The 21,051-nt window shown below is 54.4% G+C and overlaps 2 protein-coding genes across 4 annotated transcripts in view; one reads left to right on the top strand and one right to left on the bottom strand.

Moving 5' to 3' along the window:
• The window catches only part of UBN1 (ubinuclein 1), a 38,326-nt gene extending 30,587 nt beyond the window's left edge, over nt 1-7,739 (top strand). For both annotated transcript variants that reach the window (XM_082645487.1, XM_082645488.1), the window contains exons 15-18: nt 754-1,977; nt 3,019-3,262; nt 3,527-3,616; nt 5,614-7,739. In XM_082645487.1, the coding sequence (XP_082501613.1) occupies nt 754-1,977; nt 3,019-3,262; nt 3,527-3,616; nt 5,614-5,663 (1,608 nt within the window). In that variant the 3' untranslated portion in view covers nt 5,664-7,739. The remainder of the gene's footprint in view (nt 1-753; nt 1,978-3,018; nt 3,263-3,526; nt 3,617-5,613) is intronic.
• Nucleotides 7,740-7,892: 153 nt separating this feature from the next.
• Nucleotides 7,893-21,051, bottom strand: part of PPL (periplakin) — a 44,710-nt gene continuing 31,551 nt past the window's right edge. Inside the window, exons 10-22 of one of the 2 annotated variants that reach the window (XM_082645486.1) lie at nt 20,919-21,041; nt 20,677-20,823; nt 19,890-20,041; nt 18,493-18,590; nt 18,168-18,325; nt 17,048-17,226; nt 16,829-16,967; nt 15,881-16,074; nt 14,427-14,577; nt 13,587-13,670; nt 12,760-12,876; nt 12,168-12,260; nt 7,893-11,407 (exon numbers count right to left, since the gene is read on the bottom strand). In XM_082645486.1, coding sequence (XP_082501612.1) covers nt 8,744-11,407; nt 12,168-12,260; nt 12,760-12,876; nt 13,587-13,670; nt 14,427-14,577; nt 15,881-16,074; nt 16,829-16,967; nt 17,048-17,226; nt 18,168-18,325; nt 18,493-18,590; nt 19,890-20,041; nt 20,677-20,823; nt 20,919-21,041 — 4,299 coding nt within the window. In that variant the 3' untranslated portion in view covers nt 7,893-8,743. The remainder of the gene's footprint in view (nt 11,408-12,167; nt 12,261-12,759; nt 12,877-13,586; nt 13,671-14,426; nt 14,578-15,880; nt 16,075-16,828; nt 16,968-17,047; nt 17,227-18,167; nt 18,326-18,492; nt 18,591-19,889; nt 20,042-20,676; nt 20,824-20,918; nt 21,042-21,051) is intronic. The other variant, XM_082645485.1, reaches the window with a different exon arrangement.

The following is a 21,051-nucleotide window of genomic DNA, read 5'->3' as shown; positions in this document are numbered from 1 at the left end:
TGGATCTGCACCGGGCAGGGCGGGAGGCTTTGTCCAGTTGACTAGCAGATGCGGAGGGGAGTGCGACGGTTGGAAACTAGAGACTGTGAGATGACTTTGATGTGGCAGAGATCTCAATGTAGTAAAAATTGCCATTTCACCAAAATTCTTGCCAGTTCCTGAGGCTTTGTAGTGCACTTCAGTGCACTTCACCATACCTGAACAGTCTGAGGGAACAAGCATGCAGATCAGTTATTCCTAAGAGTCTGTTGAGCTTCTCCCACATCCTTAAGACTCACTGCACCAAGTGCTCGGGAGGCGGGAGTGACAGGACAGACCCCATTCCTGAGCCCACAGAGGAGGCAGGTGCTGGGGAAACCAAGGAGGGAAAGAAAACTAAGGCAGTTCCCCTGCCCCATTTCACTTTCTGCTTGTGGCTAGGAGCACTGAGGTAGTGTGAGGGCCAATAGGGAGAACATCTCTTTGCTCGAGTCTTGTAGTTTTTCAGAAACAGAGCGAAGAGTTTCCCTGTGGAGGTGTGTGTGCATGCCTGGGTCAGCCCAGCCCCAGCCCCAGGCATGGGCAGAGGGTGGCGGGGTTGCGGCATTTCCAAGTTCACGCATGACTGGCACCTGCTCCTTTCTTCCCTGGCTTTGTGAGCACACAGGAAAGCCCGCTGCTTTGTCTTGTATTCTCATGCATATGTTCTGTCAGCAGGGCCAGTGTTGGCATCTTCAGACATTTGTAAATATCGGCCTTTCTGCTTTCCTTTAGGAATCATCGACTAAGCCTGATAAAAAGGTTTCTGTCCCATCAGGCCAGATTGGCAGCCCCCTTGCTTTGCCTTCAGAACACCTGGGAGGAGGCCTGAGCATTGGGGCTGCAAATAGGGAGCTCTCGTCCCAGGCATCTGGCAGCCTTGCTAATCCTGCTCCTATCAACGTGGAGGACTCGTTGGATGGAGACTTGATCCGTAATTCGGCCTCCTCGTTGGAGGCTGTGTCCAAGGAACTGGCTGCACTGAACAGCAGAGCCAGCGGGAGCTCTGAGTTCACACTGCCTGCACCCTCAAAAGTGCCTGCAGAGAAAGTCGCAGGTGTTTTATGTACGGAAGAGAAAAGGAACTTTCCGAAGCCCAGCCCTTCTTCTGCCCCACCACCCTCTAGCTCTCTGCAGTCACCCCTCAATTTTCTGGCTGAACAGGCTCTGGCACTGGGGCAGTCCTCTCAGGAGAAAAAACCAGAGAGTTCTGGCTACAAAGAACTGTCCTGTCAGGCTACCCTCAGCAAGGGCCTGCCAGAAGTGCAGCAGTCCAAAGCAAAGCACCACAGTTTGCCACGGACGTCTCACGCACCCCAGGCAGGAGCTCCTGTGCCCAGCCCCCAGGTCAAAGTCTTTCATGCAGGCACTCAACAGCAGAAGAGCTTCACACCTCCAGCTCCGTTTGTCAGTAAGCTTCAGGGCCCAAAGCCTGCCTCCCCTCAGTGTCACCGTTCCCTCCTCCAGCTCGTCAAGACAGCTACCAAAAGCCAGAGCTTCCATCCTTCCACGCCAGTGTCTTCAGGAGGCACACCAGCCTCCAGCAGCAGCTCTCATAAGACCCCAGCCTCCTCCTCCACTGCCCTGAGCCATCCAGCAAAACAGCACTCAGCCAGCTCTTCAGGGCCGTCTTATAAGAACAGTCCCTTTGCTGGCTCTATCTCCAAGCACGGGGTTTCTTCTGGCAGCTCTTCCTCTGGAGGAGCACCAGTCCAGAGCTCTGTTTCTGGGAACCTGCTCCCTGCTGTGCAGCCTCCCTCCACAGGACAGTCCGCCAGCCGATCCATCCCAGGCTCTGCAGTGAAAAAACCACCTATTTCCCAGAAGTTGACCCTGGTGGCCCCTCCAGGTGGTCCAAATGGAGATTCTAGTGGGGGGACCCAGGGAGTGGCCAAGTTACTGACCTCCTCCCTGAAGCCCAGTGCGGTGAGCAGCGTGACATCGTCTACCTCCTTGCCAGTGAGTATCTTGAAGCAGCCCTCCCCTCGTGCGCCTTGTGGGCAGGGCCGCTGGCCTTGCTCTGGTCAGAGAGTGAGATCTGACGCTGAAGGTCAGGTAGGAACAGAGCCCGGAAATTGGAAGGAGGACCGGACTTCATGTTTCCAGGTTTCTACTTTTCTGGTGGCAGGACTCCCAGGAGAGCCTGAAACTTCTCCTTGGGAGGATGAGTGGAGGGAAAGGACTGGTCAGCATCATGTTTGTAGGGAGGCTGTGGATCTGGATGGCATGGAATGAGCTAGAAAACTTTCCTTTCGTAGCCTCCTGCCTGTCCATCTCTCCAAGCAAGTAAATGAAATGCATACTGTCTCTCAGATCATTAGTTATGTGGAGATACTCATGCCCTAGGAAGATCAGCACCTTCTAAGAATGATCCTTTGATTGGGTTTGGAAAGACTCTGTAGGTCAGACAAAGGCGATTTGACAGAGTCCAGTGGTTTATGAGGTTTGCCTGTAGGTGATTACAAGAAGTTTGGATGCAGGTTGGGGAAATGAGAGTGAGCTTATTTTTTTCTCCATTTTTCCAATATATAAGACAACCATGTGGTTGCAAAGGACAAAACTATAGAAAGGTGTGTTGAGCAAAGTTTTGCTTGCCTGTGCCCTCCTCCTACACCCCCTGTAACTGTTCCTTAGTTTCCAGGTTTTTCCTGTTTCTTTCTAAAAACAAAGATACTTATAAATGTGTGTGTGTGTTTTATGGATATAAGTATACACATACACATATTCCTATATACTTATATTTGTGGGTATCCTTCCCTTTCTTGCACAAGGAAGGCATATTTAACACCTGCTTTTTAAAGTGAACTCTGTTCTGGGAGCCCTTCCATGCCAGTTCACAGAGACTGTCTTCCTCCTCCCTTTGGGGCTGCAGTGGAGGGGGTTCCTTCACAAGGGGTGGCTGACGTGCATTTGTCCCCCCAGGTATGGTAACAGGTTTGGCTTGTGAGTGAGCTCTGGATGGGGCTGGAGTGCTGATCCTGTTGTGTGCTTCCTCCCCAGAAAGGAACGAGTGGGGCTGTGCTGCTGACCAGCTCCTCACCCTTAAATCTGCTGTCTTCATCCTACAAGGCAGGCAGCCCAAAGCTGCCTGGGGCCTTGAACTCGAACCCCTTGGGGATTATCTCCCAGCTCCCCCTCCACGTAATCTCCTTTAGTGCTGACTCCTCCGCTAAAGCAGGGGTCTCCAAGGATGCCATCGTCACAGGCCCTGCCCCTGGGACGTTCCACCACGGCCTCGGCCACAGTAAGTGTCTCCTTCCTCCCCACACTGGAGGTAAAGTGCCTCTGTGTGACCCACAGGTTCTGTTGTCATGTGCTGGGTTCCTGTGTTTGTCTGGTGTGAGACCGTGGGCAGCCTTCCCGGGGACACTGCTGAGCCACCCCCTGGGGGTTTCCATCCAGAACTAGTGCAGTAGGTCGCCTGGGGCTCTGGAGCACCGAAGCTGCTTTCCACTCCTGTCTTCAGTGTGTGTGCTTTGTTCTTCTCTCCCTTCCTGTTTCCTCTCAGGTCTCCTGGCTGGCTTGCACTCCAGCCCGCCCCGCGCAGCACCTCTCCCACACGCTGCCGTGTCTACCCACATCCCGCAGAGTCTGCCAGGTAATTTCCAGGTGGTCAGAGTGCCACATGCACTGTGGGCCATTCCCCTCCCCTATCAGAGGCCTTGTCTGCTGCCAAGGACGTGTGTCTGCCTCTCGTTGTCACCATGTTGTGTGGGTTTGTCGTCTGAGGCTTGGCTCTGTGGGTACTCAGACTGAGGGACACAGGCTCTGTCTACCGTTGTGATAGCTCCTGGGTCAGCCTTGCCCTATGTGATCACAGAGGAAGTCATGATGGCCTGTGTACAGGGCTGAGGAGTTCCCCACCCATAGCTCAGCATTTCCTCTTTAATTAACAAAAACTAGAAGGGTAATGGTGCTGATTTCCCAAGGGCTAGTTGGGGCACTACCGCCTTTAGGTTCACACTGCTACTCCTTCTAGGGGGTACCAGCTAACAGAAGACACTAAATTTAGTTTAAGTAAAAGGGAAAGTCCAAGTAGCAGCAGCAGGTGACAGTGGCGAGGCTTCGGGAGGGACCCTTATCCCTGATGTCAGCATGTGTCCAGGAGAGGAGCAGCTTTCTCTTCAGTCCAGGTGTCAACGCAGAGATCTGGGATCACGACATGACTGAGGCAGCGTTCCCTGTCTTCCCTGGGTCTCCTCTCCGTAGAGCAGTGCCTTTCAGAAAGAGACTGGCCTACGGCCCTAGGTCCATAGCTGTGAGAAGAGGGCCCTGAGCCAGCACCTACACAGTGAGTGGTCTGTCTTGCCCTGTCCTGGGACCTTGGCCCTTAGGCACACGTAATGCAGTGCTGCTGGGAACCCTCACGGGATCTCTGTTTTGGCCTGCTGCTCTTCTTACTACTCTAGACCTGTTCCAGAAACGACCTGGGGGCTACATTGCTCAGGTGAGAGCCATTCTTGAGGAAGCTGAGCCTGGGTAGCCCTGGTGGACGGGTCCTGGGTAGATGTGAGGCGGGGAGCTGCCCAGCTGGACGTGCCTGGGACCTGCTGTGCTGAGAGCTTTGGCCCCGTGTCCGCCTCCAGATGTGCCGTGGGTCCCTGGCCCCATGTCTGCCTCCAGATATGCCGTGGGTCCCTGGCCCTGTGTCCTGAGGTTGACATGTTCATAGTGACTGCCAGAGGCCAGCTAGGTGCAAGAATGGACTGTAAATCCCCAAGATGGAAATGTTGCTTTTTCAGAGAAAGAAACTGGGGGGCTAAGCCTGTATCAGCAGTTACTCCGTTTTCCTCTGGAGAAGCAGTCAGATTCAGGGACTCATTCCACAAGCTAGTGGTCACAGAGCCATCCAGGCGAGAGCTTGTGGCTGTTGAAAGATTGCACTTTCTCTGCTTTCCGGAACACTCAAACAGAAAATAATTGAAGAGCCATTGAAAACATGACCATTGGTCTGTGGTATTTTCAGCAAAAAAGGGAAAAGCGTTTTCTTGTACCATTTCCTACCTGTTTTTCCTCTGGGTGTTGAAACGCTATCTGAAAAGCATCTATGCTAAAACAGGCTATTTGAATATCTCTCTTCTAGACATTCTTTGCGTTGTAGGATTACATTGAGTGATTGTCAGTGAAAAGCTCTCTGCTTGTTCCAGCTGTGACTTGTATCTGCTTTCCTTTCTTTCCCACGTGGACTCAGAATGCTAGTGCCTTTGAGCTTGTCCTTTTAGGACCTGAGGGTCTTTGATGGTGTGGATGCTCACTATGCTTTTCAGTCCTCACCATGGAGTCCGGCTCTGCCTGGGGATGACAGCTGTGGCTGAGAACTGGAGTGGTCCGTGTTGCACAGCAGAGCCGCGGTTCTCTGAACACGGTGCTCAGCCAGCAGCTGCCCTCCCAGTGCGTGGCACTCTGCACCACTGCAAGGAGCAGCACACTCACATAACCTGCCAGCGTATCCGGCTTCTTTGAGCCTTAGAACATTCAGTGTTCAGGGGCTTTTGCTATTTAAGAAGTGATCCCCTTGAGGTTTGGTTACTGCTGCCTTAAGGGAATCAGAGATCCTGAAAATCTTATGCTCTGTTTTTGCTTATTCTTTTTCAGATGCTTCTCAGCTTCATGGGAAAGGGCCCAGTGTACCACGGAAATTGTGACTTTCAAGGGAAAGGCTGGAAGCTGAATGAGTAGGTCTCGGAAGTCGGATAATAACTATGCTCTTTCTGCCATTGATTTTCTTCTGGAGAAGGCATGAGTGCTAAGTGGAGCGTCTCGTGGCACATGTGATGTGCCTTCAGTTAGGGGAGCAGCCCCGTGCTTCTCTGGAGGCCCTGACCAGCCTCGTGCTCCAGGCCTCTCACTCTGTTGCAGACAATCGTCGGAGGGGCAGCGCTAGGCTGGGGAGCGCACCGGCTCGTGTTCAGAGCTCTGGTGGCGGGGCAGAGCAGGTGGCGCACCTGTGCTTCACATCTGCCTGACCCCCTCACATTTGGTCAGAGTACCTCATGGCACCCTACTGGTCAGGGCTCCTGGCCACAGTGGGCTCCCTGGATGGTCACGGTGTCTGTCCATCCTCAGGCTGTGTGCTCAACAGGACAAACCCAGCTAACATCACAGCTGGGAGATGTTCCTTGTTCTTTGAAAAATACACCCAATGTGTGCTCATTGTGGGGGCCCGTCTCGCCACTGAACATGACAATGAAGCTCTTTTAGAGAAAAGACCTTTGTAGATTCAACAATTGTGGTAGGATTTTTAAAGACACTTATTTTTGGCTCAGTTTTCATCCTTACCATTAAATGCATTGGATAGAATGGGACTATTCTTCGCAAGTCATGTTGTTCCTAGGAAGACATAATTCCAGTGCCTTTATGGTGGAGCAGAATTAGACACACATCCATTCAGCCCTCTGAGTGGATCTCAGATGAAGACCTTTTTTAAAGATATGTCTGTATTTAAGACATAGCCAGTTTGAGTTTTTTATGGTTGCACATCATAATCTCTGCCGTCCTGACTTGAAGGTCATCTGGGCCCACAAATCCCAGGTCCCAGTTCAGCCAGGGCCCCCGCTTTGTTTTTCCAGAGTTCATACAGGTGGACTTCAGAGCCCCAGAGCCCTTCTTCATCTCTTCGAGGGCCAAGGATATGAGGGGTTCCAAGTCGCAGGTAGACATTCCAGTTTATTTAAAAACCATTCTCAGGCAGAGCTGCAGGAACAGGCCTCTGTGAAGCATCTGCCGTGTAGAAACAGGCCTGGAGGTCCTGGCTCTCCAGGCAGCAGGGCTATGCATTGACTTCAGGGTGACATGCTGACGAGCTTGGAGAGCACGTCAGAGACAGATTGGGACAGTTACCCCGGAGCTCAAGTCATCCCACTGTCCCCACTCACCCAGTGGCTGCTTCACAAAGATTTTTACAGCACTTGCCTGTCCTGTGAAGTCTGAACTGACTGCTCTAGCTAAGTGATTTCTGATACGTTGAGAGTAAACAGCCTCCTCAGAATGTACGCCTGTGTGGAGACACGGGCAGCTCTCTTGGTTCCTGACTCCCAGGATACAACGCTTGGTAACTCACGATTCACACAGAGGTTGCCTGGTTTCCAGAGGGAGCAAGACCTCTGCCAGCTAGTCGGCCAGGCTTGTGCTCTTTTTTACATAAAAACCAACATGTGTTTCACATTGGGCTAAGTGGATTCCTTATCCCTTTATTATATCTATTTTTTGCAACTTGGGTTTCCAGTTTACAGAATAGTCTTAGGTAGTAGCAAAAGAGCCAAAGAAGAGATTTGTATTGCTGAGCTCAGAGCCGCGCAGAGGCCGTCCGTGAACGCTGAGCAGCAGGAGAACACCCTGGTTCCCTTCCCTGCAGTGCTCCCTCCTCCCCGAGCACCACTGAGTGTGCGGCTGGAGCAGGATCCCCTCATTCTTAGGAATCTAGTGATGCCTCTTGCCTCAGGGAAACGTTTCTTTGATGGGGAGTTTATGAGGTTTCTTTTCCTTGTTGATGCTTTATTTGTGGTAACGAAAGAGTGAATGACTTAAAGAGCCACGGCAAGGCAGGTCTGTTGGCGGAGCGGGCTCACGGGCCACGGCGCTGCAGGGCTTTCCTTGCCGGCGTTTCTTGGGTGTGAAAGGGCTGTGGCTTTCATGCAGCGACTATGTTGGTGTTGGGGGTGGTGTGGAAATTGTTAATCTTGTATAAAACCACCCAATAAATTGTTTCAAGGTTTCCAAAACATCGTTTCTCATTTATTTCCTTTTACCATATTTGCAAGTAATTCTTTCTCCCTTAGGAGCTGGTATGTAGGGAATATTCTTTTTGGCTAAAAGCCAAGAGGGTGTTGGCGAATAAGCCTCACATGCAAAAGAGGAAGAAACACACCATGAAATTAGAATCAAGCTACCAGGTGTTTATTTTTGCACTATAAATAGAGTTCTCTATTACTTCCCATTTTCTTACATAATACGTGAGATACAGAGGACCCGAAATTTGTTTGGTAGAAAATCAACTGTGGAGTTTACTAAATGGCAGTGAGATAATAAGCAGGACTAGGCACCGAATCTAAGGCTAACAGCAACACAGTCCACTAGGAAAGTACTTGAATTTCAGAACGTGAAACGTTCCCTGATGGTGCGTTTTCTTGGGACAGTCTGGCTTGACAGTTAAGCTTCATTCGAGCACCAGGGTCAGATGCTATTCTGGTTTCTTTGCGCCTTTTCTGGCATAGAGCCTAGATCCGTCTCCCCAGAAGGCCTCTGACGAAGAGTTGGCTGAGCCAGATCCCAAGGGGTGTGAATGCAGGTTGCAGGCCTGGGGAGCTGTTGCTTTGCTGAAGTGGGGAGGCCTTTCTGCCCTAGAGTTTCCCCTGCTGGGGTGTGGAGGCCAGTGCTACATGGAGTGGGCTTGTCCACCCCAGTTGTTGGTCGTTGTGTGCTTTAGTAGTTTTCAGTTGCTTCCAGGTATCACACAAGGAGTCTGTTTATGGGACTGTGGGAAAAGAAGAAGGGCACTGCGGGTTTGAATCATCGGGAGATGAAGCAGGTCACTCACCTGGCTGGATGACCGTTCAGCAGGTGCCTGTCCCGCTTGTGGTTGAGCTGTGCTCTGAGCAGCTGGGGGACACACAGGGTTCTGCATGGATTAGGAGGTGCACGGGGCCAGGGAGAAAAGATACCGAGGAGAGTACTGGGCAGGAGAGAGCCAGCATCTGCTTCCAGGAAGGTGAGGGTGGGGCCGTGCCTACTTCTCCCCAGACACCAGGACGGCCAGCTCCTGGATGGACATATCCTTGTTGATGTAGCGGTCGTACTGGGCAGGGGTCAGCCTTCCGTCCTGCAGGGCCTCTTCGATGGAGAACTTCTTGCCAGACTTCCTGTCATGGATCACGGAGGACTCCCCGTTGGGACCCTTGACAGAGATTTCCTCCCAGTCACACTCCTGGCTCCTGAGTTTCACAAACATGTTCCAGTCGATGAGGCCGGCCCGGTGGGCTTCCTCTGGGGACAGCTCGCGGCCCGAGTCGGGGTCGATGACCACGATGGAGCGCCGCAGGTGGTTCTCCCTTTGCTCCCGCTTGATGGCCACGGAGCCCAGGCGCCGCTGCAGCTCATCGATCTCCAGGTCTTTGTCTCTGGAGAGCTGCCTGAGGTCGTCCAGCTCCTGCTCCAGGGACCGGAGGCGGCAGTGCGCCCCGGGGTCCGCCGCCACTGGCATGCTCCTTAGACCCTGCGTCTCTGCCACTGCCATCTCGATTTCGGACTGGAGCCTGCGGGCCTCGAGCTGCAGGCTCTGCCGCTCCAGCTGCAGTTTGTGGTTCTCTTCCCTCAAGAAATCCAGCTCCTTGGATGACTTGGAGTTACAGAACTCCAGCTCCGACAACTTGGCCTCCAGCCGGCTCACCTCCACGTCCAGCTCCCTCTTGCTCTGGCTCTCCGCCTCCAGGCTGCTCTTCAGCTTCTGAATCTCCTGCTCGGTGTCGCCTCTCTCCACCTGGATGCTCTTGGAGAAGACCACCTTCTCCTTGACCTCCATCTTCTCCAGGTGCTCCAGCTTTTTCTTCAGGGTCTCGAGCTCACACTCCAGGACCTGCCGCCGGTGCCGCTCTTCCTCCAGCTGCAGCGCAAGCAGGGTGTGCTCCCGGGCCTGCTGGGGGTCCTGCTGCAGCACCACCTTCTGCTTGAGGGTCACCTTTTCCCGGGCCTCCTCCTCCTCCTCCTCCTCCAGCTGGGCCAACCGCTGCTTCAGGTGCTGCACCTCCAGCTCGGCTTCCCTGTGTGTCTGCCGCTCGCGCTCCAGCTCCTCCAGCTGGCGCTCCAGCTCCGCTCGCCTGCGCTGTAGCTGCTGCAGCTCCCCGCGGAGGCCATCAATCTGCTGCAGCTCCGCGTCGATGCTCTCGGTGAAGGCGTTCACCTCGGCCTGCAGGCCCGGCTCCTCCTCGTACCTGACGACCTCCTGCTGGACCATCTTCTCCTTCACCTGGGAAAGCTCCTCCTCCTTCTGTTTGATTTTCTCCTCCTGGGACGCCCTCTCTCTTTCCAGATCCACTTGCTTCTTCTGTTCCTCTGACAGCTGGGCCCTCAGAGACTCCACTTCCTCTTTGGTCTGGGGGTCTTCCTGGAACTGCAGGATCTCCTGGACCACTTCCTTGGTCTGCACCTGGGGTTTGGCCTCTTTCAGGGACTGGATCTCCTGCTTCAGCTGGTAGATCTCCAGGTCACACCTTTCGATGAGTCTGGTCTTGTCGATGATCTCCTCCCTGAGCCTCTGAAGCTCTTTCTCCATCTCGGGGTCAGTCTTGTACTTGATGATCTCCTTCGTCACTTCCTTGACCTCCACCTGGGGGCCCCGCCTCCGGAGCACCTCCAGCTCACTCTGGTAGCTCTTCAGCTGCTCCTCGGCCCCCCGGTACTTGCACTCCTGCTCGACCAGCTCCAGGCGGAGGTTGGCCACCTCACTCTCTGCCTTGGGGTCTGGCCGGACGATCTCCCGCACCTTCTCCTGCACGACCACTTTGGCGTTTTCCTCCTCCAAGGCCCAGATCTTTCGGAGCAGCCCTGTTTTCTCCCTCTTGTTGGCACGAGCCTTGGCAGCCTCGTCCTCATACTGGCGTTTGAGGTCACCCACCTCCCTCTCGGTTGCCACATCCTTTTCCACCTTGAGCACCTCCCTGATGGTGATTTTGCTCTCGGCCATGGCCCGCTCCTTCTCCAGCCTCTTCAGCTTGTCCTGGAGGAAGCTCAGCTCCTCCTCCTGCTTCTCCCTGAGCTGGTGCTCCCGCTGCTGGTCCTCCTGCAGCTTCCGGAACTCTGCCTCCAGCTGGGGGTCATTCTGCAGTTTCACCACCTCCTTCTCGGTGACCTTCTCCCGCACCTGGTTCTTCTCCTGGGCCAGGGCTGCGATGCGCTGCTGCAGAAGTAGAGCCTCTGCCTCCCGGGTGCCCTTCTGCCGCCGCAGCTCCTCCAGCTCCTCCCTTAGCCTCAGGACCTCGTTGGCCTGGGTTTGGTCCGGCTCGATGCGCAGAACCTCCTTGACCATGTACTCCTGCCCCCCGTCCCTGGCCTCCTGCTCCAGGGTGCGCAGCCGCAGCTGCAGCGCCTCCAGTTCCTCCTGCAGCAGCTGGTTCTTGCGCTGCTCCTCCACCAGGGTCTGCTGCGTCTGCCGGAAGCTCTCCTCCAGCGTGGGGTCTGGCACCTTCTTGAGCACCTCCTTCCTCACCACCGCTTCCTGCGGGCTCTGGTTCTGCAGGGTCCGGATCTCCTCCTGGGTGCTCCTGACCTCATCCTCCAGCTGCTGCCTCCGCTCCGTCTCCTCGTCCAGCTCCTTCTGAATCTTCCACGTCTCCTCTGCTCCGGAGCCCGGCTTGCTCCCGGGCAGGGCCTCATGGCTCGTGCCTGCCTCAGCCTGCTGGGAAGAAGAAGACAGCGCAGGATTAATGCCGGACTCTGCACGGCCCAAGCCCACCTGGCTACCCGCCAGAGGTCAGACTGCTTGTCCTGCGGTCCCTAGGGGACCCCCTCAGTGCCGGGTTCACTAGAGTCCTAGGCTTCCTTTTGAAAATGGTAAAACAACTAGTTTAAATGCATCTGGGAAAATATTTTAAAACCACAGAAGAGTGTGAAGCAGAGGCTCTCTGTCACCTCTGGTCCTGTTCCTACAGGATACTGTCACCTTTGAGACACGTATATTTTTGCGTGTGACACATATTTATTTTTTCCACACTAACGGTGATGCCTGTTCTGCATGCTGCTTGTTGCACTTATGAGAGAATCTGCAGCGGCACAGAGAGCACCACCTCGTCGTGTGACAGCTTCGTCATTTTCCATTGTGTGGACAGACCCTGGCTCAGTCGCACACCCATTGCTGGTGAATATTGAGTTGCTTCCACTTTCTTAACTATTACAATGTTGTCGTTAACGTTTTGGGCTTTTAAAAATAAGTTACCTTTTTCTGGGTACTCAGCAAATGTTTGAGGAATGGGACACGTAGGTTGGACTCATGTCCACAGGGGCACAGGGGTGGGCTGGCGTCTGCACTGGCGCCACCCAACCCTGTTCGCAGGGGGACACGCCCACTGGTTCACAGGCTGTTTCTCTAAGGCACAATGAGTCTTATTTCTCAGCTCTTGGGATAGTTTTGAGTAGAATGCCTTACTGAGATCCATTACCTGTCTCAGGAGATTCAGAGCAAACTCCAGATTCTGCAGCCTCTGTCTGTTGATGGCATTAACTTCCGTGAACTTGGCAGCAAGAGCCGTTTCCTACAGGAGAGCAGACAGGAGGCAACAGGCTAAGCGAAGCTGAGCTGGACGGTGTTTGAAAAGTCTGGCATTTGGGGAGAGAGGGTACCTTCTTGCCCCTTCTTACCTGGAGTTCTACTACAGTCTCATCTACAGGAGAGAAAACTGGATTTAGAGTCAGAAGCCTAAACCCCCAGCGAGTGACCTTGAGCAGCTCTGTCTCTGAGCCTTAACGCGTTCGTGTATGGAAGGAGCTGATAACATCGGCCCTCTGTGTGTGTGTACTTACTTAGGGGGAGCAGGGGGAGTCCGTGGCTCTGGCCTAGATAAACCCAGCAGGCTGTCTTTCTAGGCATATCAATGTCGCCACCCCAGAATAAGTTGTCTCCTCTTACTGAACCTGTTGGCACCCAGGAGGGCTCTTGGGCCAGTTTCCCTATTGTGTGTGTGTCTCTGAGGCCTGCATGCCATGCTCTCCGGAGCGAGGGAACCCCGAGAAGGCCTGGCCTGCAGAGCTCACCTCTTCCCTCACTTTGGCGGCAGGGGACTGGAGCCTGGCCCTCTTGCTCATGTGGCTGCTTCTTCCATTCTCCAAGTCAAGGAGGGACCTGAGTTTCTCTGCTTCCAACTCATAGTCCTGCGTGAGAGAGACGTGGCAGAGGGCAGACAAGAGCAGGTGAGACCAAAACGTTCTTATGCCCCTTCCAGCTGACTGCAAAGGTCTTCCGCTCAGCCATACCCTGTTCTGCCTGCCAGGAGGTTTTGAGAACCATAGATCCATCAGTGGTACGTACCTAGGTCCCTGAATAACACGTGAGACGAGAAAAAGTAGGCCCACAATCCCCCTCCGTCCCCAAAGCATGCTCCTTCCAGGCCTTCCCTGGCCTAGAGACCATGGCATTCTGCTTTCTTCATTGAACTCTGTATCATAAGAGTTATGGCTTTTCTCATGTTGCCTCCTCCTAATCCTCCTGTGGATCAGTTTGATGACTTTAACATCCATTGTGTGGTTAGATGATAATTTACTAGCCGTCCTTCTGCTATTGGACATTTAGGTTATTTCTAGTTTGTCTGTTTTGCTATTGTAAATAATTCTGTTGTACAATGATTTTGTTAATCCCACATTATTATTATTTCATACTTTTTCCTTTAGGATAAATTCCCCCAGTTACTGTTTTAAACAGTAGAAAATCCTTTTCTGGTATTCGATGCCCGGTACCATCTTGTTTCCCAAAGGCCTGTGCCGGTTTGCGTGGCTGCCAGCAATGCCTGAGGACACCCCCGCTGGACCAGCTGGTGGGAAGAGGCCCTGCTGCTTTACACTCCGGGCAGGGTGTCACGTCTCACCTTGACAGCTTGCTGGTACTGCTGGGAGTGGGCGTAGACTTTCTGTACTTCCTCTTCCCTTCTTGCTATCTCATCTAGCAGGTTCTGTAAAACAACAGAGACTTTGGAAACCAAAACTTAAAAAAAAAAAAAAAATCCAAAACCTAGATAGAGTAGCTGGATTCCTTGGAGTCTGGAATTCTTCCTAGCACAAAGTATAACGAACAGCTTCGTTGTTTACATTTGTTTGTTACAAAAGGCAATTCTAAGGCCCTGTGAAGAAGGGCCAAGAAGATAATCATCTTTGGCAGGCAAGTTGTGTTTACTGAGTGCATGGAAATGTCAGGCACTGTTCTAGTATCTTTCTTAGAGTATCTCACTGAATCTCCCAACATCCTGTGAGGTAGGCACTGTCCTCACCTCCAGTTTATGAACGAGGAAACCCAGGCACAGTGCGGTGCAGTGACTGGCCCGTGGGCGCATGGCTAATGGGGGTGGGAGCAGGATTTGAGACCAGGCTGTTGGGCTTCCTGTTCCTCGTCCTTCACCCCAAGGCCCTGCTGCCTTCTGGGGAGCCAGCACTCTGGGCTTTGGAAATGGGTTTTTCCCCCTGAGGGCTCCCCTGTGTCCCTGTATTTGCTTATTTAGCTGGCTTGCACGGAGTGTCCACTCTGGGCCAGGCCCCGTGCTGGGCACTGAGGATGGAAAGGTGAGGGAGACCCCGTCCTTGTTGTCAGAGACTCGGGTGCTGGGAGCCCGCCTGGCCAGGACCGCTGCCAGGCCCCCGTCCATGAAGGGGCTTGCTAACGTCTGACCCCCCTTGTGACCATCCTCCTGTGAACGCGGAAGTGGCCTTCTCACCTTCTGGTTGTTCAGCTTGGTCTCCATCTGGCCGAGGCTGTCTGTCTCCTGGGGCTCGTAGCTGGGGATGTGGGACAGGAACTGCAGCAGGCGGTCGCAGCCACTACAGAAGGCGTCGTGAGCAGCCCGGGCGCTCTGCAGGCTCTGGACCCTGTGGGGCAAAGCCCGTCAGGCCTTTGAGCTCTCAGATCTCACTGACAGCGGCCTGCCGTCTCTTTTTAAAGAGGTTATCAAAAGTAATTTAACTGGAAGTAACCTAAACGTTCACCAGGAAGGGAGTAGTTAGATAAATTACGGAATATTGTGTTGGAATACTGTGTGGCCTCTGTAAAGCGCAGGAAGGCCCGCCTGTGTGGACTCACAGGGATGCCCACTGTGAATTCTAGGACCTAAATAACTCATGGATCCAAGGGGAAATCACAAGGGAGGTGAGGAAATCTTTTGAACTCACTGAAAATCAAAACATCAAAATTTGTGGGACACAACGAAAGCAGTGCTTAGTGGGAAGTATGTAGTTTTAAATGCTTAGATTAGAAAAAAAAGAAAGGTTTCAAATCAACAATCTAAGCTTCTACCTTAAGAAAGAAAAAGAAGAGCAAATTGGACTTAATGTAAGCAGCAGTAGGAAATAATAATGAGCAGATGTCAGTGAAACAGGAAACAGGAAAACAGGAGAAAGATCACTGCAACCAAAGCTGGTTCATTGAAACCGTCAATGACGTGATAAACCTCAGACATAATGATCAGGGGGACAAGAAGAATAGACAGATACAACAGAAGAAGATACAACATCAGGAATGAGAGAGAGGACATTCCCTCAGATCCTGCAGATAGTCAAGGATAAGAGAATATTATGAACAATTTTATGCCAATAAACTCAACAACTTGATGAGATGGAAAATGTGTCCTTGAAAGACACAAACTTCTGAAGTTGCTCAAGCATTAGATGACCCAAATGGTCCAATATCTATTAAAGAGGTTGAATTTGTAGTTAAAAACCCTCTTACACACAAAAAAACAAATTGCAGGCCCAGATGGCTTCAGTGGTGAATTCTTCCAAGCATTTAAGCAATTAATACCCAGTCTACACAAACTCTTCCAGAAAACAGAAGAGGAGGAGGCAACACTTACTGACTCATCAGGCTGGGAAAATATATGACAGAGAAAATAGCAAGACACACTGTATATGGTGCGTTGTCATTCGTACGTTAATTACCTACCCCAGCTCATACAGAATGTTTTTGGAAGGACACACAAGAAACTGGTAGCAATGCTGATCTTGGGGGAAGGGTTTGGTCATTATAATCCCTTTGTGTTTTTTATCTTGTATAGGTACTGCTTTTTTCAGAAAGAGGAAATTATTTAGAAATCAAACAGCCTTCAGTGTTGTCTGCAGAAATCCCACTTTGGTGCCTTAAGGCAGACTAAGCCGAGGCCCCCCGCGGCCCCCTCACCTGAGCTCCACCTGCTGGCAGAGGTTGTCAAAGCGCTGGCGCAGCTTGTGCACCTCGGCCTCCTGGCGCTCCAGGTCCGGGCAGTGCTCCTGGAAGCGGCTGGCCAGCAAGCCAGAGCACTGCTTGGCGGCCTGCAGATTCTGCTCCACCTCGCTGAGGAGGGCCTGCCGGGCCTGCAGCTCGGAGGCCATGGCCTGCCGGGGCGGAGAGGCAGATGGCAGGTGCTGTGGCCAGAGCTCCGGGGCCCGGGATGGTGCTACTCAGAGCTCTTGGGGCTGCCTGCTTTTAGCGGGTGGCAGGCCTGGACCTGGGCAGGGACCGGCGCTTTGCCTCTGAGTTTCTCCTCAAACCGGTGGTCATTTCTGCAGTTTCCATTTTGTTACAATGACCAATACCCTGGGAAAACTAGCTTCTAAAACCCTGCGGCACACGGCACATGCCTGTGACACCGTGCCCGGGACTGGAGTGGCCTTAGTGAAGGCTCTGGCCTCTGAGCCCGTTTCCTGGGCTCTGAGGTGAGGTCCTCACCACAAGGGCAAGGGTTTTGTGAGGTGGTTTCTGAATAAGGGGCCTCCCGCGGGCTCACAGACCCCAATGCTTAGAGCGGGCCTGGCGGCAATGGTGAAGAGGGCAGATGCTGGGCTGGGGCAGAGGCTCCTGTGCTCAGCTGACGCGCCGTGCAGGCGTGTGGGTCCGGGTGACCAGATCTGCTTGTCCAGAGACACTGGGAATCCGGGGGGATTATGTGGACGTTCGATTTTAAGATACCAGCACCTGATTTCCACAGGCCACAGAAACCCCGTGTGCGGCTGGGACTCCAAACCTGGAGAGACTTTGCTGCCCTGGGCCTCGGGCCCCTCGACTGTCCACAGGTGGGGTGGCAGGGGTGCCTGCAGCCCATGCCCAGCTCAGAGAAAGGCTCCTGAGGCCCAGGGTCCCCACACTCACCGCCAGCTCCTGCCTCTTGCTGTCCAGGGCATGGCCACTCTTGGGCACCGTGTCCTCCTGGGCCAGCTGGTTTTCGTATGAGGCCAGCACCTCCCGGCCCTGCTGCAGGCTCTTCTCCAGGCGGTTGGCGATGTCAACCCTGAGGACAGGAGCCAGGAGTTGGGGGGCGGTGCTGGCCTTTGACCCCGCCCGGCCTCCCCACTGCCCACCTGCACCCACTTCTCCTGGGCCGCATCCAGCAGCTGCACCAGGCGCTCATATCTGCGCTGGGTGTCCTCCACCCGTGTCCTCAGCAGGGCCGCACTGCCACTGCCCGGGAGGGCCTGCATGAATGCCTCGCCCTCGGCCGTGCTGCTCGACTTCTCGGGCTCGATGCGCAGCAGCTCGTTGGTGATGTTCTGTGGGGACCAGAGCCTCTCGCATTGACCACAGCCGGCAGCCACCCCCACCCAGAGATGTCCTCCCCGGGAGGCCTGACTGGGGATCTGGGGCGCTGGCCTAGGAGTCTGTGTTTGTAATGAACATCCCTGGGAATTCTGACACAGTGGATGGTGACTCACGAGTGATGAATATTAATAGTGGGAATATTAATCCTGTTCCCACTACTTCACACGGCTTTACTCATCTTTGGGGATAACTCCAATGAGGTGGGTACGGCTCCAAGCAGCTTAGGAGGGGACATGGTGGGGCCTAGCCCCAACCCTACCCCTGTATCAGGCGTCCTCTGGCCTTGGCTCAGCCCCAACCAGACCAGCCCTGGTGTGAGCCCCGTCAAGGGCCACGGCACTTCTCTGAGCCCCGTTCCTCTCCTGTAAACCGGGAACGGTCACACCCATCGTGGAGGGCGCCGAGGACCCGGGAAACTGTGTGTGTGTGTAGAAGAGGTGAGGAGTAGATGGTGTTCATGCGGCTCATCTTGCCCCATCCTGTCGAGGCCCCCCTGAGTGGGGATCCGCCCATTTTACTGAAGACACTGAGGTTTGGGCTTGAACGGTGTCTGTGGTCACGGCGAGTGAGCCGGCCCTGTCGCCCCGGAGCCCGTGTGCTGCCGGGCACCGCGGCCTCTCACTCAGCTCAGTGCTGATCTTCTCAGATTGCAGTCCTGCTGTTGTCAGCTCTGCCATGAGCCCTTTTTCCTGGGGGTGTGTCTTGGGGGCTCCAGGCCTCAGGCACCTCCTCAGTCTTTGGCCTAGAGCAGCCCCCCTCCCCACGACTCACGACTTCCTGTTACACGTGGCAAGTGGTCCCTTTTGAGCGCCAAGACATCCCATGGGGATAAGACCTTGAGCAGGGGCCCCGGGGAGCCAGTGGGCCAGCCTCTGCCCCCAGCCTGGGGTACCTTGAGGTCCTTGGCCCGCTCAGCACTGTCCTGCACGGCCCGGCCCTGCTCCAGCGGCGGCCGCAGGATCCCTGTGATGGCCTTCTCCTGCCGGTCCAGGTCACTGGCCACCTTGTCCAAGCCGGCCAGCAGCTGCCGGCCCTGCAGGTCAGAGGCATCTGCCAGAGGGAAATCAGAGTCGGGTGGCAGTGGGGACCGTGAGGCCCAGGGAGCGGGCGTAGGAGGGCCAGCCTCCCCACCTCCACTGTCCCATCTGCAGCACAGACCCTGGGCCCAGCCCTGCCTCCCTGTCCCCCCAGAGCCTCAGGCAGCGTCTGGTACCCACCTCCAGAGTTCTCTGCCTTCAGCACCTCAAGCCGCTGCTGGAGCGCCCTTCTGCTCCCAGCTGCCTTCTGCCGCAGGCTCTGGTACTGGCTGCCCAGGCTGTGACAGCAAAAACGGGCTGGGGACCTGGGGCAGCCCACTGCCCCTACTGCCCACTGATAGAGGACCCTGGACTCTGGCTGGACAGACAGCCTCGAGGAGTCGGGAAGCTCAGCAAAATGCTTTGAAAAGTTAACACGACACACGTAGAAAGGATTTGCTGAAACGCTGGTCTTTCTTTGCTCTTGGATTCAACGGACCCCTTCTTTCCCTCCTTCCTTTCTTTGTCTCTCTTTTCTTCAATAGCAAGTCTTACTATCTAAAATTATCTTGGGCTTCCCTGGTGGCACAGTGGTTAAGAATCTACCTGCCAATGCAGGGGACAGGGGTTCGATCCTCGGCCCGGGAAGATCCCACATGCTGCGGAGCAACTAAGCCCGTGCGCCACAACTACTGAGCCTGCACTCTAGAGCCCACAAGCCACAACTGCTGAGCCCATGTGCCACAACTACTGAAGCCCGCGGGCCTAGAGCCCGTGCTCTGCAACAAGAGAAGCCACGACGAGAAGCCCACGCACCATAACAAAGAGTAGCCCCCACTCGCCACAACTAGAGAAAGCCCGCGCACAGCAACAAAGACCTAATACAGTCAAAAATAAAAACAAATAAATAAATCTGTAAAATAATCTTGTTTGCTCATTTGTTTTCCCCACCAAGATGTTACCCCTGAGGGAACAGTACACAGTAGGTGCTCAATACATATTTGCTGCATGAATAAATGAAGGAATTCCTTGAATCACTCATTCAACAAAGAGTTCTTGGGTACTTGCTTTGCACAAGGTACTGAACAAGGCCCTGAAAATAGTAAGTCTCAAGGAGCCCCTGCCCAATGAGACTGACACAGACACAGACACAAAGCACCCTGATGAGAGCAGCACGAGCAGTGGGAGAAGGTGCTTGAGAAAGAGGCGGCAGCCCTTTTCCTGGAGCCAGGGTGGACGATGAGGGGGCAATCAGGGAAGGCTTCACAGAAGAGGTGACCCCCAGGCTGGGTCTTCAAAGCAAGAGGCCTGAGCCAACAGGTGAAGGGTTGGTGTGCAGGTAGAGGGAGCAGTATGTACAAAGGCCCAGAGGCCCTTGCAGAAAAACCACTCCCTGATGTGTGCCCAGAGCCAGAGGTTCACAAGTCAGCTCAGCCAACAGGATCTGCTGCTGTCCCACTTGAGCCTCCAAGGGGTGCAGGTGTGGGGATGTTAGTGGCACCCTGAGGTTGAGTTGGGGTGCCCAGGGCTGTGAACGTGGCCTGAGGGGCCCAGGGGGTGCGGCCAGTCCACACTGGCTCCTTTCTTTGCCCCTGTACCTGTCGGCCAGAGCCAGGGCCTCGGGGTCGGTGGGAGGGATCATGAAGCAGACAGCCGGGGCAGTCAGCTCATTCCCTGCGCTGTCCGTGAGGTCCCAGCTCTCCCCGTTGTTCCTCTGCAGGGTGTAGCTGTAGCCCCGAGAGATTAGGCCCTGGTGGGGACAGGCCAGTCAGAACACATGGAGAGACCTGTCCCACCTGGTGGCCAGGAGCCCAGTCACCATCTCAGCCCCACCCCTAACTCTGGGACCTGGGGAGTCTTAGCCTGTTTCTCAGATCCTCCCCAAGAGGTTCCATCATAGAGAGTTGAGAGGGGCCAGCACCAAGAGAACATGTGTTGGGTCTGCCAGCCTAGCACCCACCTGGATTTCCCTTTGGGGAGCCCCCATGCACTCCCAGCCCATGTGTTCTCATCCCTCCATTCCCTGACTTCTGGGGGTGGACATGTGACTCAGGTCTGGCCAATGAGAGAATGGCATCCCTGGCCACAGTGATTGGTTTAGGCTAGACACATGACACAGAGTGGGCCAATGAGAACCTTCCCTGGGACTTCTGCTGGAATGACTGGGGCCACTAAGCTGGTAGGACAGAACAGGCCAGGGTAGCAGGTGGGGTGATGCAGGGGCATTGGCAGAGAGGACCCCATGATGGAGATGAACACAGGCTCCTGAAATATTTGAGACCCTGCATCCAGCCATGTCACTCCTAAGGCCTTTCAGTGACACGAGAAGGGGCAGATCTGGGCCCAGCCTGCCTGGGGCACCTGGAGCACCAGGCAGGCGTTCACCTGGTCACTCTCAAAGTCACAGAGCGCCTCCACGGGGATGGGCTTGAATGGCGTCTCCCGGCGGTACTTGAGGGGTACCACCTGCTGCCCTCGCTTCTGCAGGCCCCGCACCTCATGCTCGTACTTGTCCAGAGCCTTCTCCTGGTCCTAAACATGGGGGGGAAGTGCCCAGGTGAGATCACGCAGCCTTCCCTGGTCAGCAGGCAAGGAGCTGGGGAGGGGCCTGCTCAGGCATCACTCACGTCCAGCTCCCGCAGCATCAACTCAATCTGGTATTGGTCTTTGAAGTCGGGGCTGTATTTCTGGTTCAGGTCTGAGTCCACCTTGCGCAGCAGCTCCTGGGCATCCTTCACGTCTTTGTGGAACTAGAGGAGA

The sequence above is a fragment of the Mesoplodon mirus genome, assembly GCF_964341445.2.
Source record: "Mesoplodon mirus genome assembly, chromosome: 15".
NCBI lineage: Eukaryota > Metazoa > Chordata > Mammalia > Artiodactyla > Ziphiidae > Mesoplodon > Mesoplodon mirus.
This window is presented reverse-complemented; position numbering and strand designations above follow the sequence as displayed.